Raw genomic sequence first — 18,119 nt, forward strand, 5'->3', positions numbered from 1 at the left:
CCTTTTGATTAGTTTTCTTTGCTTTGAGAAGGTCCCTGCATCATCAGGATCAATGTAACACATGAGGGTGTGTTTAATTCCTAATGCTCAAAAAAGTGGGTTTTTTTTGGTTTATATTAGATTTATATATGGTTTGAAATATATTGTGTATGTAAATTGCAGCTTTGATAGACATTTATCATGCCTCTGTTTTTTTGAAAAAAAACATAGTAACATAGTTTATCCGAGGACAAGCAGGCAGCATATTCTTAACGTATGGGTGACGTCACCGACGGAGCCCCGGTACGGACACTTTTAACTAGAAAGTTCTAGTTGACCGCACCGCGCATGCGCGGGTGCCTTCCCGCTCGACGGAGGAGAGCGTGGTCCCCAGTTTTTTTCGTTTCCGCGGAGTGAAGAAGACGCATGTGCTTTCAACGGCTGTTGAAATATCCTACTTTGCCTTCCCGCTCGCGTAATTTTCTTCCTTTTTTTGCTTTTTTCCCTTCGGGTTTCTTTTTCGTCTAAAAAAAAAAAAAAAAAATTCTTTAATTTGTCTTTTCCTTTATTTTTCTGGCCGGCCCCGGCGGGCCTGTTGCCAACATACAGGCCTCCGGGTTTGATTTTGCGGAGGCCGTGTTTCCATTCATGCCCCCTCAGCCGGGTTTTAAGAAGTGCCAGTGGTGTGCACGCCCGATCTCTCTCACTGACCCGCACAATTGGTGCTTACAGTGCCTGGGTCCAGAGCATCGGGCTGACACCTGCACCCGCTGTGCTACTCTTAAAAAACGTACGTTGAAGAATAGGCAGATCCAGCAGAACATCCTTTTTGGCACCGGATCTGCCATGGAGTCTGCCACACCATCGACGGCGCCGCTAAAGTCTACCTCCACACCACCTGATCCTTCCTCGGGGTCGAAGGCGTCAGGTAAGCCAGCTAAGAAGCCTTCCACTTCCCTTGAGCGCCCTCCCGCCACGTCGGCGACACCGGTCCTCCCGGCATCCAGCCGACCCCCTAAACGCTCCGCCCCGATTTCGGTGAGTGCCTCATCATCGGCCTCCTCATCGCCGGGGCGTCGAGCAGCATCTATGGTACCGAAAAAGAAAAAAGCGGTACCGGTGCCTCCTCTGGACAACCGCATAGCGGCTATACTCCAAACTCAATTGCAGGAGCAGCTACAGCAACAACTGCAACACCTGTTGCCAACAATATTGGCCCCGCTCCTTCCGGTACCGGACCGGCCCGAGCCTCGCACCATACCACCGGAGTCGACTCCATCGGTACCATTAAATACGTCCATGCCGGTGCTCGCGGCGGAACCCACCAATCCTCTCGTGCAACTACACTCTGATGCCGATCCTCTCCGACATCGGGACCGTCACCAAGCCCCCCGAGACCAAGACCGGCACCGCTCTTCTTCCCCCGGTACCGTCTCCATGCGTTCTGGCAAATCTCTTTCTAAGGCTCGCCACGCAGAACCATCCACACCACCCTCCCGTCCTATACACACCGACGTCAGGGACCCGGACCTCTGGGAAGAATCCCAACCCGGTACCGACGATGAAGCTTCTTCAACCGACGAGGAGCCCTCCACAATCGATACCGGTTCCAAGCCTGAACAATCCTCGTTCACCAAATTTCTTCGGGAAATGTCAGTGGCTCTCTCTATCCCATTAGAATCTGACTCTAAGAAGTCACAAGCTTTCTTAGATGCCTTAGACTTCGAGAAACCCCCCAAAGAATTTCTAAAGTTACCCGTCCACGACATCTTACGGGAAACTTTCTACAAGAATTGGGAAAACCCTCTCTCGGTACCGGGGGCCCCTAGAAAACTGGATAGTCTCTACAGGGTCATCCCTATCCCGGGGTTTGACAAACCCCAACTACCCCATGAATCTCTTCTTGTCGAGTCCACCTTGAAGAAAACACAGGGATCCAGTATTTATGCTTCTACCCCTCCTGGCAGAGAGGGCAAAACAATGGATAAATTTGGCAAGCGCCTTTATCAAAATTCAATGCTTGCAAACAGAGCCAATAATTACACCTTTCACTTCTCCTTTTACATGAAGCATCTGGTTCAACAACTCTCTTCATTACAAAAGTATCTTCCTGAACTTAAGGTCCCTCTTTTCCAACAACACATTTCCAGTCTGCTCCAACTCCGCAAATTCATGGTGCGCTCTATTTATGATTCCTTCGAGCTCACCTCTCGAGCTTCGGCCATGGCGGTTGCCATGAGACGTCTGGCCTGGCTGAGAGTTTCCGACCTCGACGTTAACCACCAAGACCGCCTGGCTAACGCACCTTGTCTTGGTGATGAACTTTTCGGAGAGTCCCTAGACTCCACCACCCAGAAACTCTCTGCTCACGAGACCAGGTGGGATACTCTCATCAAACCGAAGAAGAAGACTCCGCCTGCTCGCCCCTATAGACAGCAGTCTTCATACCAACGCAGATTCTCAGCCAGACCTCTTCATCCACCTCCGCAACAACCTCGCCGACCTTGTCAGCAACAGCAAACTCAGGCTCGCTCCCAATCTCATCAACCTGCCAAGCCTCTCCCTCAGTCAAAACCTTCTCAGCCCTTTTGACTCCTTTCTCCAGGGCATAGCCAGTTTCTCACCAGCGTTACCTCTTCCTCAACCTATCGGCGGACGCCTGCAACTTTTTCTCAACCGTTGTGAGGTCATCACATCAGACCAGTGGGTCCTCACCATCATTCGCCACGGCTACTCTCTCAACTTCCAGACTCTTCCACCAGACAATCCTCCCGTAGAGTCTGCTTCTCACTCCTCTCAAACCCTCCTCCTTCTCCAGGAGGTTCAATCCCTCCTTCTTCTCAATGCCATCGAAGAAGTCCCCCAAGACCAAAGGGGTCAAGGATTCTACTCCCGCTCCTTCCTGGTACCCAAGAAGACAGGAGACTTCTGTCCCATCCTCGATCTTAGGGACCTCAACAAGTGTCTGGTCAAGGAAAAGTTCAGAATGCTCTCCCTTGCCACGCTTTACCCTCTTCTCTCTCAACACGACTGGCTATGTTCCCTAGACCTCAAGGAGGCCTACACTCACATTCCAATCAATCCGACTTCACGTCGCTACCTCCGGTTTCAGATACAGCACCATCACTACCAGTACAAAGTGCTACCCTTTGGCCTCGCATCATCGCCCAGGATGTTCACCAAGTGCCTTATTGTAGTGGCGGCCTTCCTCAGGTCTCACAACCTCCAGGTGTTCCCCCACTTGGACGATTGGTTGGTGAAAGCACCTACGTCTCCGCTTGTGCTACAAGCCACTCAACACACCATCTCTTTCCTCCATCTTCTGGGGTTCGAGATCAACTACCCCAAGTCGCATCTGCTTCCCACACAGCAACTTCAGTTCATTGGAGCTGTTCTCGACACCACTCGGATGAGGGCGTTCCTCCCCTCCGACCGTCAACAGACCCTGCTCCATCTTTGCCGTCAGGTGCTCCTTCATCACTCCATTCCTGCTCGCCAGATGATGGTCCTCCTGGGCCACATGGCTTCCACGGTCCATGTGCTCCCTCTGGCACGACTCCACCTCAGAACACCTCAGTGGGTTCTAGCCAACCAATGGTCACAGACCACGGATCCTCTTTCTCATCCCATCTCTGTGACATCGTCTCTTCAGCAATCTCTTCAATGGTGGTTGAACTCCTCCAATCTTTCCAGGGGTCTACTCTTTCATCTACCCCCCCCCCACTCCATGATCATAACCACGGATGCCTCCCCTTATGCATGGGGAGCTCACCTGGGAGATCTTCGCACTCAGGGACTCTGGACCCATCAGGAGTGTCAACATCACATCAATTTCCTGGAACTCAGGGCCATGTTCTATGCTCTCAAGGCCTTCCAGCACCTTCTTTACCCTCAGGTTCTTCTCCTGTGCACAGACAACCAAGTCGCCATGTACTACATAAACAAGCAAGGCGGCACCGGATCTCCCCTCCTCTGTCAGGAGGCCATCCGCATCTGGACCTGGGCCACTGCCCACAGTCTCTTCCTCAAGGCTGTCTATATCCAGGGCGAACAGAACTCCCTGGCCGACAATCTCAGCCGCATCCTTCAACCTCACGAGTGGACTCTGGATCCTCCCACACTCCGCTCCATCTTTGCTCAGTGGGGCACTCCTCAGGTGGACCTCTTTGCAGATCCTCACAACCATCAGCTGCCCCAGTTCTGTTCCAGGCTCTTCTCTCCTCATCGTCTGGCCCCGGATGCATTCCTGCTCGACTGGAAGGATCGGTTCCTCTATGCCTTCCCTCCACTACCTCTGATGTTGCGGACGTTATTCAAACTCCGCAGGGACAGAGCCACCATGATTCTCATCGCCCCTCGGTGGCCTCGCCAACACTGGTTCTCCCTCCTGCTCCAGCTCAGCTCCAGAGAACCCATTCCTCTTCCTGTGTTTCCTACTCTACTTACACAGCAGCATCAGTCTCTACTACATCCCAATCTGTCCTCGCTCCACCTGACAGCTTGGTTTCTCTTGGGCTGACCTCTCCAGAGAATCTGTCTCAGCCTGTCCGTCGCATTTTGGATGCCTCCAGGAAACCGGCCACCCTCCAATGTTACCATCAGAAGTGGACCAGGTTCTCCTCTTGGTGTCTACTGCATCACCACGATCCCACCTCGCTGGCGGTGGAAACTGTACTGGACTATTTGCTCTCTCTGTCCGACGCTGGCCTCAAGTCTACCTCAATCAGAGTCCACCTCAGTGCCATCACTGCGTTTCATGAGCCTATCCTCGGAACACCGCTCACGGCTCATCCCCTGGTTTCCCGGTTCATGAGAGGCCTCTTCAATGTCAAACCACCTCTGAAGCCTCCTCCAGTCGTCTGGGACCTGAATGTGGTTTTATCAGCCCTCATGAAACCTCCGTTTGAGCCTCTTGCCACTACTTCACTCAAATTTTTGACGTGGAAGGTGCTTTTCCTCATTGCCATCACCTCTGCCAGGAAGGTTAGTGAGCTGCATGCACTGGTTGCCGACCCACCTTTCACTGTTTTTCACCATAACAAGGTGGTTCTGCGTACCCATCCTAAATTCCTTCCCAAGGTGGTCTCGGACTTCCACCTCAACCAATCCATTGTGTTGCCTGTCTTTTTCCCGAAGCCCCATTCTCATCCTGGGGAACAGGCGTTACACATGCTAGACTGTAAGCGTGCCCTTGCATACTACCTAGACTGTACCAGGGCTCACCGCTCGTCTCCTCAGCTCTTTTTATCTTTCGACCCTAACCGTCTAGGTCGCCCTGTCTCTAAACGGACGCTTTCTAACTGGCTTGCTGCCTGCATTGCGTTCTGTTATGCTCGGGCCGGTCTCTCACTGGAAGGTGCTGTCACGGCCCACAGGGTCAGAGCTATGGCTGCTTCTGTGGCTTTCCTCCATTCCACGCCCATCGAGGAAATCTGCAAGGCTGCCACTTGGTCCTCAGCTCACACGTTCACTACTCACTACTGTCTGGATGCCTTCTCCAGACGGGACGGACTCTTCGGCCAATCTGTGTTACAAAATTTATTTTCCTAATGGCCAACCATCCCTCCTCCCCCTCTGCTAGCTTGGAGGTCACCCATACGTTAAGAATATGCTGCCTGCTTGTCCTGGGATAAAGCACAGTTACTTACCGTAACAGGTGTTATCCAGGGACAGCAGGCAGATATTCTTAGGACCCCGCCCTCCTCCCCGGGTTGGCTTCTTAGCTGGCTTATCTTAACTGGGGACCACGCTCTCCTCCGTCGAGCGGGAAGGCACCCGCGCATGCGCGGTGCGGTCAACTAGAACTTTCTAGTTAAAAGTGTCCGTACCGGGGCTCCGTCGGTGACGTCACCCATACATTAAGAATATCTGCCTGCTGTCCCTGGATAACACCTGTTACGGTAAGTAAATGATAGCAGATAAAGACCCAAATGGTCCACATCCAGTCTGTCCAACCATAAATGCTCCATAAATTAATTATTTAGTTTAAATGGTCCTTTTTCTTTGATATTTCTGGGCCAGAAACCCAGAGCCCTGCCCAGTAGTGTGCTTAGGTTTCATCTACTGGAGTCTCCATCAAAGCTCACTCCACCCATCTTAACCATCCCAGCTATTAAAACCCTCCCCTGCCCGTCCTCAAATGAATGTTCATATGGGACACAGTCAGTGCAAGCCTGCCCGGTACTGGCCTTATTTCCTTCAATGAATACCCATTATTATCTGATTAGAGATCCTCTGTGTTCATCTCACACTTGTTTGAACTCTGTCACCGTTTTCTTCTACATCACCTCTCTCAGGAGCGCATTCCACGTATCAACCACCCTCTCAGTAAAGAAGAATTTCCTAACATTACTCTTGAATCTACCATCCCTTAACCTCAAATTATGCCCTCTGGTTTTACCATTTTCCTTTCTCTGGAATAGATTTTGTTCTACGTTAATACCTTTCAAGTATTTAAACATAGTAACATAGTAGATGACGGCAGATAAAGACCCGAATGGTCCATTCAGTCTGCCCAACCTGATTCAATTAAAAAATTTTTTTTTCTTTTTAGCTATTTCTGGGCAAGAATCCAAAGCTCTACCCGGTACTGTGCTTGGGTTCCAACTGCTGAAGCCTCCGTCAAAGCTCACTCCAGCCCATCTACACCCTCCCAGCCACTAAAGCCCTCCCCAGCCCATCCTCAACCAAAGGCCATATACAGACACATACCGTGCAAGTCGGCCCAGTACTGGCCTTAGTTCTTCAATATTTGCTATTATTCTCTGATTCTAGATCCTCTATGTTCATCCCACGCTTCTTTGAACTCTGTCACCGTTTTCCTCTCTTCTGCCTCGCGTGGGAGTTCATTCCAGGCTTCCACCACCCTCTCCATAAAGTAGAATTTCCTTACATTTCTTTTGAATCTACCATCCCTCAACCTCAAATTATGTCCTCTGGTTTTACCATTTTCCTTTCTCTGGAAAAGATTTTGTTCTATGTTAATACCTTTCAAGTATTTGAACGTCTGAATTATATCTCCCCTGTCCCTCCTTTCCTCTAGGGCAGTGGTCAGCAAACTGCGGCTCTTTAGCCACTTGAGTACGGCTCGCGGTACCTGCTTCCCTTCCCTTCTTCCTGCCCTCCCCCAAGCCACCGCCATTGGGGAATAGGCCACCACTGCTGCCGGGGAATAGGCTGCCACTGCCGCCATCAGGGAACAGGCTGTTGCTGCCTAGTACTGAGCTCTCCCTTCTTCCCTTCCCCGCGGGGCTGACCAACTGTTGCCACCCGACGTCAATTCTGATGGAGAGTGTCAGTTTAATAGAATGTAAGGATGGTCGCACCCCCACAATGTTAGGTTGGAGAGGTTAAGTGAAAGGCGTCCTGACAAACGCTGGTCCCAGGTTCAGTTCCTTCACAGAAGTTTCATTAGGGATAGAATCAAATAAGAAGCACAGCCCGAGGTGTTTGCATAAAGAATATATTATAGAAATAGTCTTACAGAAAAACAATATTTATAATCATTACAATTAAGTAGAGAGTATTATACTTAAATAGAGAGCCCAGCAGTTCCCCTGCCTTACAGAGTCCAGAAGGAATTGAGTGTGAAGTTTCAGGGAAAGGCAGAGAGAGAGAGAGAGAGGGGGGGATGGGGGGATGTTTCGTGTTCCATAGATAAAGAGAAGGATAGACAGAGAGATAGAGAGAGCTCAAGAGAGAACCAGAGTGCCAAGCCAAGAGCCAAGAGATAGCTAGATAGAAAGAGAGAGAGAGGGCCAAGACCCCTCTCCTGATAGCTTGATAGGAAAAGAGACACCCATAGCTCCATAGAAAAAGAGATAGATTGATAGAGCAGAGAGCAGGCTTTTATACCTTGGAATCTTATTCTGACTAGAGAAAATATTGTATCTCCCAGTATCTTTCTGTTTAGAATTTGTAAACTGTTTGAAACAATGGTTAATGTAATTGACAAAGGAGGGTGTAATACCTGCAAGCATGGTGATGGGATTAGGTCTCTGGCTTCTTTGTTTCTTGATCTGTGCACTTGGACCTAAGCACCCTCTTAATCAGACATTAACACCTTTTAGCTAGTCATGATTCAATCAGGGAAACTTAACACAGTCTCCCTGCACTAAGGGTCTATCTGCTTCCCATGCCAGAGCCAGATTGATATAATCTCCCATAAGCCTCTAGGCTGACAGAGAGGACGTTCTGGGCCAGCCAATCGCTGGCTGGCCCGGAACTTCCTCTCCGATGTTAGAATTGACGTTGGGTGGCAAAAGTTGGTCGGCCCCATGGGGAAGGGAAGCAGGGAGAACTTAGAACTCAGCGCCGGCCTGTTCCCTGAAGGCAGCAGTAGCAGCCTATTCCCCAGCGGCGGTGTCAGCATGTTCCTAATGGCGGTGGCTTGGGGGGAGGGCAGGGAGAAAGAAAGAAGGGGGGGGACAGGGAGACAGAAAGAAAGAAGGGAGACGGGACACAGACAGAAAGGGGGCATGGAGAAAGACGGACAGAAATAAATAAATGGGGCATGGAGCGAGAGAGAGAAAGACAGACATACAGAAAGAAAGGGGACATGGAGAGAGAAAGAAAAAAGAGGGCATGGTGAAAGAAAGAAAAAGTTGGGGGAGGGAATGAGGTCTGGAGGAGAGGAAGCATACAGGAGGCTGAAAGAAGGGAAGAAATATTGAATGCACAGTCAGAAGAATAAAGTGCAACCAGAGACTGATGAAATTACCAAACAAAGGTAGGAAAAATGATTTTATTTTCAGTTTAGTGATCAAAATGTGTCCGGTTTGAGAATTTATATCTGCTGTCTATATTTTGCACTATGGCCCCCTTTTACTAAACCGCAATAGTGGTTTTTAGCGCAGGGAGCCTATGAGCATCGAGAGCAGCGCAGGGCATTCAGCGCAGCTCCCTGCGCTAAAAACCGTTATCCCGGTTTAGTAAAAAGGGAGGGGATATATTTGTCTATTTTTGCATAGTTGTTACTGAGGTGACATTGCATGAAGTCATCTGCCTTGACCTCTTTGAAAACCCGTGGAATATAAATGATAATTAACATTTTCTCTGCGTAAAGTGTGCTTTGTGTTTTTTAAAATTTTATTGTTGGTAGATCATTTTGACTTGGCCACGAAGGTAAGGGGGAGAGAGGGAGGGAGGGGAGCTGCGGAAAGACATCTAGTAATCCTTGCAGGCTTGACTGTGCAGGGAATTATTTTTGTAAAATCATGTTTTGTTATGTGACTGGCATTATTTAGACTTTAATTTCTATGAATGAATAGAATGAAAATGATATAAAATTGCTTGCTTGTTTTTATGTGCATGCGCTGAAGGGAAGTGGAGAGAGAGTGGGCTGAGGACGCTGAAGGGAAATGGGGAAGACAGAGTGGGGAGAAAATGCCGATTTATAAATTGACAATTGTACAGAATATTGTTTCTTTTTATACTTTAATATAATAAGTTCAGTATAAAACTATTCGAGGCTTGTGTGGATGGGATCAGGTGGCTTGCGGGGACAGGGATCAAGCTCACGGGGACGGGGCAGGGACGGAGACAAATTTTTTCCCTGTGTCATTCTTTAGGCTCTGCCACGAATCGATTTTGACTATGTTCAGGTGAGCGGGATGTCATTCGGGTTGTCGTAGCCGTCGTAGAGCAAGCGGGCACAGGGTATGGCTCTCAAAAGAAATCTTAATCGTTGTACTGCTGATTTTGGCTCTTTTGACTAATGAGTTTGCCTACCACTGTTCTAGGGTATACATATTCAGGGCTTCCAGTCTCTTCTCATATGTCTTCTGGCGCAAACCTCCTACCATTAACAATTGAAATGAGAGGGAGCCTAGCAAATCCAATGCTGTGATCATGATGATGTCAGTATGCTTGGCTTTGAAAACTGAGTGCATCTCGTGGAGCCGCAGCCATGTCTGTTGATCGAGCCAGCGTTTTTTGTGGCGTGTTTAAATTTTTTTTATTTTTTCATTACCTCTGATGTAGCACCTTTGAGCAGCGAAACAGGTTTACTCCTTGTCAGGAGAAGTCAACAGAGAAAAGCACAAGGACTGTGTTCCCATTGAGCCTGTTCTGGACATATAAGATAAGTGATTGATAATGATATGTAAATATTTCTTTGCACTGGACAGAGGATTGAGAACTGTTGTTAGTGCTTTACGCCAGCTTTTGACGTTGATCAAGAAAACCGTAAAAGGAGGACTAATCTGAGAGTGGTGGGATTACTGGAATCAGTGAAGGACAATGATTTATACCAGTTCTTTCCAGACACAATATTTTCTATTTGTCAGGAACTCTTTGAACCAGTTGAGTACCTACTTCATTGAGGGGTCCTTTTACTAAGGTGCGCTAGCCGATTTAGTGCGCGCTAAATTGGCTAGGGTGCCTTAATAAAAGAGGGGGTGAGTTTTGTCAATAGTAGTTTGTGATCAAAAGAGTCAAAGGCATCTGATATGTAAAATTGAAGTAGTATTGATTATTGCCCTTTGCTTAACATCTTTCTGATTTTAGTGGTTAAGGTTAGTAATAGTAGTTATCCCAGGACAAGCAGGCAGCCTATTCTCACATGTGCATGTGGGTGACATCATCCAAGGAGCCCGGATGTGGACAGCCTCGCCAGCAGACTTGCTTGTGGAAACGTAGAAGTTTCGAGTCTGCCGCACCGCGCATGTGCAAGTGCCTTCCCGCCCAGCACAGGGCAAGTCTCCTCAGTTCTCAGTTTTCTGCAGAGCCGAGAAGTCTGTCTTTGACGCTCTTTGTGAAACTTTGGTGCTTTGTGCCTTCTCTTCACCATGGTTTGTCTTAGTTCTTTTGCGAATCGCTGTGTTTATTTATTTATTTTTTGTTTAAAGAAAAAAAAAAAAAAGAAGACTTATTTCTCGTCAACTGACTGGCGGGGAAGGTTACTCGCCCACAGCTTGCGGGCTTTGACTTTGCAGCAGCTATCTTCCCTTCTATGTCCCGGCCAGTAATGGGCTTCAAGAAGTGTAGTCAGTGTCAGCGTGCGATTTCCCTCATGGACCCACACCGCTGGTGTCTTAAGTGTCTCGGTCCTGACCATAGTCTGAAGTCGTGCCCATGCTGTGCTACTCTTCAACCTTGAGCCCTTAAACGTCGTCAAGTTCAAGTGGAAAAGCTGTTCAGGATGGACTCTTCGGCTGCACCCTCAACCTCGGCTCCTGACTCGGTCCAGACTTCAGCCGGGGGTCTTCCTGCTTCGATGACTCTGACCTCGAGTCTCATTAGACCTTCCTCATTTGGATCATCTTTGACCTCAAGCACACCTGCTTTATCTTCCCCTGAGCTTCCCTCAGGTCAGATACCTAAGCAGAATGTTCCTGCGGTGGTCCTCAAGTTATCCAAGCATCAGTCCAAGCCAAAACATTCTTCTACTGCCACCTTGGAGCCTATAGCCTCAGCAAGTGGTCCAGTTTCAGACTCAGATCCACAATTGCAGGCTCCTCTCCAGACCATAGTAGAGCAGCAATTTGTTCAGTTACTGACCAAATACATGCCTGCCTCGATTCTGTTTCCTGCAGTCCAGCCTGGGCAATCAACAGTTTCCCATGAGATCGAGTCCCTGCCTGTGCCTTGAGCTGTATCTACACATTCTATGCAAGAAGTTGAGTCTTTGCGAGTGTTTGGTCTGGAATCTACACACTCTATGCAAGGAGTCGAGTCTTTGCGAGTGTCTCGATTGGAATCTTCGCACTCTATGCAAGCACTCTCGTTATAGATCAAGACCCTCATCGAAGCATCCATTGAGGCACAGGTCTTCTGCAAAAAAGCCTTCCTCGTCCAGGCCTCCATCCAGACCTTCCAGCTCTTCGAGGCCTCCAACTCCTCGACTGAGGTCTCCGATTCCAGACCCCAAGGACTCAGCTGATTCCAATGCCTCCTCCAAGTCTGTGTATTCTTTGGGTTACCAGTACTCTGGAGCAGCTTCGCCTTCCTTCTCCACTTGAGGCGCTTCGAGGTCATTAAGTCCTGTTCGAGGCCAGGCTCTAGCAGATCAATTAACTTTTTCCTCCTTTCTTCGTCAAATGGCTGACGACATGGAAATTAAATTGGACGCTGGTTCTAAATATTCTAAAGAGTATTTAAAGGAAATGCATCTGCCTTAGCCTCCTGCGGAGTCCCTCAAGCTTCCTCTTAATAGACTTTTGTTTCAAACTTTCAAAAGAAATTTAGAGACTCCTTATGCTATACCTGCTGTTCCAGGTAAATTGGAGTCGAGGTATAGAACACTACATTGCAAAGGATTTGAAAATTCACAGTTATCTCATCAATCCCTTCTTGTGGAATCTTCATTAAAGAGGACCCATCCTTCCAGAGTCAATGCCACAGTACCTCCTGGAAGAGAGGGCAAGACCATGGACAAGTTTGGCCGTCGCCTTTACCAGAATTCCAAGATGGCCTCTAGAGTCCTAAATTACAATTTCATCTTCATGACTTATTTGAAATTTCTGATTGACCATCTTCCAAGTTTCATGAAGAACTTGGATGAACATAGGCATGTGGAATTTCTGGAGCTGGGTGCTACCTTTGATGCAACTCCGACTACATCTTCTCCAGTCATCTTACAATGCCTTTGAACTTTCTTCCAGGGTCACTGCTTTCTCAGTAGCGATGTGCCGCCTGGCCTGGCTTCGCACCATTGATATGGACCCTAATCTCCAGGATCGTCTGGCTAATATTCCTTGTGCAGGCAATGACCTCTTTGATGAGTCCATAGAGGACACCACCAAGAAGTTGTCTGAGCATGAAAAATCTTTTGCTTCCATTGTCAGACCAAAGCCTAAGCCAGCTCCTGTAAAGCCTTCTCGACCTCTTCCAACTTTCCAGAGGCGTTAAGTCTCCAAGGGCGGCTCCTTATACTCGAGCACCTGCCAAGAAACAACAACAGCAGAAGCAACAAAAACCTCAACCTTCTGTTGCATCTAAGGCTGCTTAGCCTTTTTGACTGTCTCAAACAGCATAACCTCCATCATTCTGCCTCTCCTCCCTTCACCCCATAGGAGGTCGTCTCCTTCATCTTTACCATCGATGGGAGACCATTACATCCGACCTCTGGGTGTTGTCGATAATCAGGGAAGGATACTATCTTCATTTCTCTCAGATTCCACCAGAGCTTCCTCCAAGAGAGTATCCTTTCAATCCATCCCAGACCGCCCTTCTTCTTCAGGAAGCTCAAGCTCTGCTTCATCTCCGTGCCATCGAGGAAGTTTCATTGGAACAGCAGAGCAGGGGTTTTTACTCCCGTTACTTCCTAGTTCCGAAGAAGACTGACGATCTGTGGCCCATTCTGGATCTCAGGGCTCTCAACAATTTTTTAGTCAAAGAAAAATTTTGCATGCTGTCCCTGGCATCCCTTTATCCCCTTCTAGATCAGAACGATTGGTTATGTTATCTAGATCTCAAAGAGGCTTACCCTCACATCCCCATTCATCCGGCCTCCCGTCAGTACCTCATATTTCAGGTGGGGAATCTGTATTTTCAGTACAGAGTGCTACCCTTTGGCCTGGCATCATCTCCCAGAGTGTTCACCAAATGCCTCGTAGTGGTAGCAGCAGCTCTAAGGAACCATGGTCTTCAGGCGTTTCCCTACCTCGACGATTGGCTCATCAAAGATTCAACATCTCGGGGTTATTGTAGCGACCCAACAGACTACATGGTTCCTACAAAGCTTGGGATTCAAAATCAACTTTCCCAAATCCCAACTTCAGCCCTCTCAGAATCTACAATTCATCGGAGCTGTTCTGGACACTATCCAATTCAGCATTCCTTCCTCAACAACATCTGGATGCTCTTATTCAGCTCTATCACAAAATGTCTTCCCACTCTTCACTCTCAGCAAGACACATGATGGTACCACTAGGTCACATGGCCTCCACAGTACACGTGACTCCTTTTGCCAGACTTCATCTCCGCATTCCTCAGTGGACCCTGGCATCTCAGTGGACGCAGGCTTGCGATCCACTATCTCGACACATTACGGTCACTCCTTTGTTGAGACAGTCTCAACTGGTGGATGCTCTCTTCCAATCTCTCCAGAGGTTTACTGTTTCAGATGCCACCTCATCAGAAGGTTCTCACGACAGATTCTTTGACCTACGCTTGGGGGTGCTCACCTCGACAGTCTCCGTACTCAAGGCCACTGGTCCAGCATGGATCGTCAGTGTCATATCAGTCTGTTGGAACTCAGCGCGATCTTCAATGCTCTCAAAGCTTTTCAACATCTTCACAACCAGGTAGTCCTCATCCAAACGGACAACCAAGTCGCCTTGTACTATGTCAACAAGCAGGGAGGAACGGGATCTCTCTCCCTTTGTCAAGAAGCTCTGAAGGTTTGGAACTGGGCAATCCTCCACAACACCTTCCTGAAAGCTGTTTACATCCAAGGGGCGAAAAACTGTTTGGCGGACAAATTGAGTCGTCTTCTGCAACTTCACGAATGGACACTCAATTACTCGCCTCTTCATCACATTTTTTCTCAGTGGGGAACTCCCCAGATAGATCTCTTTGCATCTCCCCACAACCACAAACTACCTCAGTTCTGCTCCAGGATATATTCTCCTCATCGCCTCGAGGCAGATGCTTTTCTACTGGAATGGACAAATCTCTTCCTGTATGCATTCCCTCCATTCCCTCTCATTCTCAAAACTCTTGTCAAGTTGAAGAATGATCATGCTACCATGATTCTGATAGCTCCCTCGGTGGCCGAGATAACCTTGGTACTCCCTTCTACTTCAACTCAGCAGAAGAGAGCCATACCCTCTACCAGTTTTTCTGTCTCTGCTTACATAGAGTCAAGGATCTCTACTTCATCCCAATCTGCAGTCTCTGCATCTGACAGCTTGGTACCTCTCAACACAACTCCTCTTCAGTTTTCTCAACCTGTACGAGACATTTTAGAGGCTTTTAGAAAGCCTGCCACTAGATAATGCTACCACCAAAAATGGACTAGATTTTCTACGTGGTGCATCTCTCATGACATGGAGCCTTGACATACCTCCTTGGCTTCTGTCTTGGATTATCTTTTGCACTTGTATACTTCTGGCCTCAAGTCTACATCCATTCGAGTCCATCTCAGTGCAATTGCTGCTTTTCATCAGCCTATTGAAGGGAAAACCCTCTCTCTTCATCCAGTGATTTCCAAATTTATGAAAGGACTTTTCAATGTCAAACCTCCTCTCAAACCGCCTCCAGTGGATTGGGATCTCAATGTTGTTCTTGCTCAATTGATGAAGCCTCCATTTGAACCAATGTCTATGGCTCATCTGAAGTATCTAACTTGGAAAGTTTTGTTTCTCATTGCCCTCACATCTGCTCAAAGAGTCAGTGAGCTGCAAGCATTAGTTGCTGATCCACCTTTCACAGTTTTTCATCATGACAAGGTGGTCCTCCGTACTCATCCTAAATTCTTACCTAAAGTGGTTTCAGAATTTCATCTCAACCAATCAATTGTACTTCCAGTATTTTTTCCAAGACCTCATTCTCATCCTGGAGAATCAGCTCTTCATACTCTGGACTGTAAACATGCTTTGGCCTTCTACTTGCAATGCACCAAACCATACAGAACTGCTCCTCAACTCTTTGTCTCCTTCGATCCAATCAAGTTGGGACATCTAATTTCTAAGCGTACCATTTCCAACTGGATGGCTGCTTGTATATCTTTCTGCTAAGCCCAGGCTGGACTGCATCTACAGAGTCGAGTCACAGCCCACAAAGTCAGAGCCATGGCGGCTTCAGTACCTTTCCTCAGATCCACTCCTATTGAAATTTGCAAAGCTGCCACCTGGTCCTCGGTTCATACTTTCAACTCTCACTATTGTCTGGATGTTTTCTCCAAACGGGATGGCCATTTTGGCCAGAGAGTGTTATAAAATTTATTCTCCTAAGATGCCAACACTCCCACCATCCCATTCTGGTTAGCTTGGAGGTCACCCACATGTGAGAATAGGCTGCCTGCTTGTCCTGGGATAAAGCACAGTTACTGTAAGAGTTGTTATCCAGGGAGAGCAGGCAGCTATTCTCACAACCCACCCACCTCCCCTGGTTGGCGTCTCTGCTAGCAATCTGAACTGAGGAGACTCGTCCTGTGCTGGGCGAGAAGGCACTTGCGCATGGGCGGTGCGGCAGACTGAAAACTTCTACGTTTCTACAAGCAAGTCTGCTTGCGAGGCTGTCTGCATCCGTGCTCCGTGGATAACGTCACCCACATGCACATGTGAGAATAGCTGCCTGCTGTCCCTGGATAACAAGTGTTACAGTAAGTAACTGTGCTTTCTGTGCTGTGTTGGGCCCTGAAACCAAACTGGGAGAGATGCAGACAGGAGAACTTGTCAAGGTAGACTGCGAGTTGTATTCAGACAGAGAGAGAACTATCCTGATTTGGTTTCTTAGCTTTTGTTCCAAGGATTGGTCCAGACTTAGGATGTTGTAGAGGGGAGTTTACAGCCTCTGTGAGAAGTGGAGAAGTCTCCATCATTGCACAGAATGTATATATGTTGGGCTGCTGACTTAGATGTGGCAGGTGGCAGGTGGCATAGGACTGTCACTGCAATGACTGGGGGCTAGGTGGTCAGAAGAATTTTTAAAATAGGGAAAATCCCTAGGCAATTGCAAATAAAGATTCATAATACTACAGTCCAGTAGAGGCCACTTTCAGTGACCTGGAAGCCCAAAGAAACAGGAGGAAACTGCTAGGCCAAAAAATCACATTCTAGGTCAGAAAGACTTACTTATGTTTCTATCTTGTACTGCTTGCCATTTACTATGTTACTATGTATGTTACTTTTCTCACAGTTGCAGTGCTGAAGCAGCTGCTGAATCATCAACCAAGATATCATGTGATCCTAAGAAAGTTGATATTATTCCTCAAGAGGACAGCAATCAATCTTCTGCAGTCACCATAGCAACATGGAACAGCAAGATGGAATCAAATAATGAGCTGTCTACAGAAGTCCAAAATGTAGTAAGTGTAAGAAATCTAAGAAGAGCTGAACTCTCTGTTATAGGCTATTGTATAAATAGGCTGGACCCAATTAAGAACTTGCTGAATTTTGATATTAAAGTAAAAATAAAGAATCTGGCTTTCCTGATGTAAGTTTGAGAAATGTAACTGAGATGTAACTTGGAATGCTTGTGGCGTTTGCTTAACAAGGTTCATGTCAGATGCAATTTTTGATTGACATATTTCAATAACAGGAATACTTTATTAATTCTCTAGAATATCTTTTCATCTTGCTTGAAGCCTAGGATTGATACAATATACACTCGCTGTTTACCTGGACTGTTCTAGTACATATCAAATACCTCTATGCAGACATGTCAAACTGTAAGAAAAATAAATATAAAACACCAATGTACCATTTGTCTTTCTTGTAGCAAATTACTAAAATATGAATCTGGTGATTATGATGTATAGGACTTATTTTTATGTAGACGAAAGAATATTGATATTTTATTGTAATAACATTTATTCTAGGATAAGCAGGCAGCATATTCTCAACATGCGGACAGCTTCACAAGCAGACTTGCTTGAAGAACTTTTAGAAAGTTTGCGACTGCCGCATCGTGCATGCACAAGTGCCTTCCCACCCAAGGTAGGGTGCACGTCTCCTCAGTTCTAAGTTTTCTGAGGAGCCAAGAAGCACTCATTTCAAGGCTGTGTGCGAGAGTTAGTTCTAAATTCGTGCCTTTTCTCACCGCAGCTCCTGTATTTTCTTACAGGGTCACTGTGTTATTTGCACGTTTGATTTAAAAAAAGAAAAAAAGTTTTTTTTGTTTTTTCGATCATGTCACGGCGGGGCCTACTCCGCCGCCTCAGCCTGTGGGCTTCGATTTCACCGTGGCCATGTTTTATTCCATGTCCCAGCCGGTCACAGGGTTCAAGAAATGTAGCCAGTGTCAATGCGCGATCTCTATCACCCACACAAGTGGTGTGTACACTGTTTAGGACCTGATCATCGTCCGGAGTTGTGCACCCATTGTGCTACACTTCAAAATCGAGCCCTTAAACGTCATCGAGGTCAAATTGAAAAAATATTTGGGGGGAATGGATTGACCTTTACCTAAGGCCTTGACCCCGATTCCAGCCCCAACCTTGACTCCAGTAAAGTCTTCTATGGGGCCAAAACTTT

The 18,119-nt window shown here is 47.4% G+C and overlaps 1 protein-coding gene across 3 annotated transcripts in view; it reads left to right on the top strand.

Moving 5' to 3' along the window:
• The window catches only part of LOC117361349, a 141,312-nt gene that overhangs the window by 71,663 nt on the left and 51,530 nt on the right, over positions 1 to 18,119 (top strand). For 2 of the 3 annotated variants that reach the window (XM_033946546.1, XM_033946547.1), the window contains exon 4: positions 16,783 to 16,957. In XM_033946546.1, the coding sequence (XP_033802437.1) occupies positions 16,783 to 16,957 (175 nt within the window). The remainder of the gene's footprint in view (positions 1 to 16,782; positions 16,958 to 18,119) is intronic. The other variant, XM_033946548.1, reaches the window with a different exon arrangement.

This window comes from Geotrypetes seraphini, chromosome 5 (genome assembly GCF_902459505.1).
Source record: "Geotrypetes seraphini chromosome 5, aGeoSer1.1, whole genome shotgun sequence".
Lineage (NCBI taxonomy): Eukaryota > Metazoa > Chordata > Amphibia > Gymnophiona > Dermophiidae > Geotrypetes > Geotrypetes seraphini.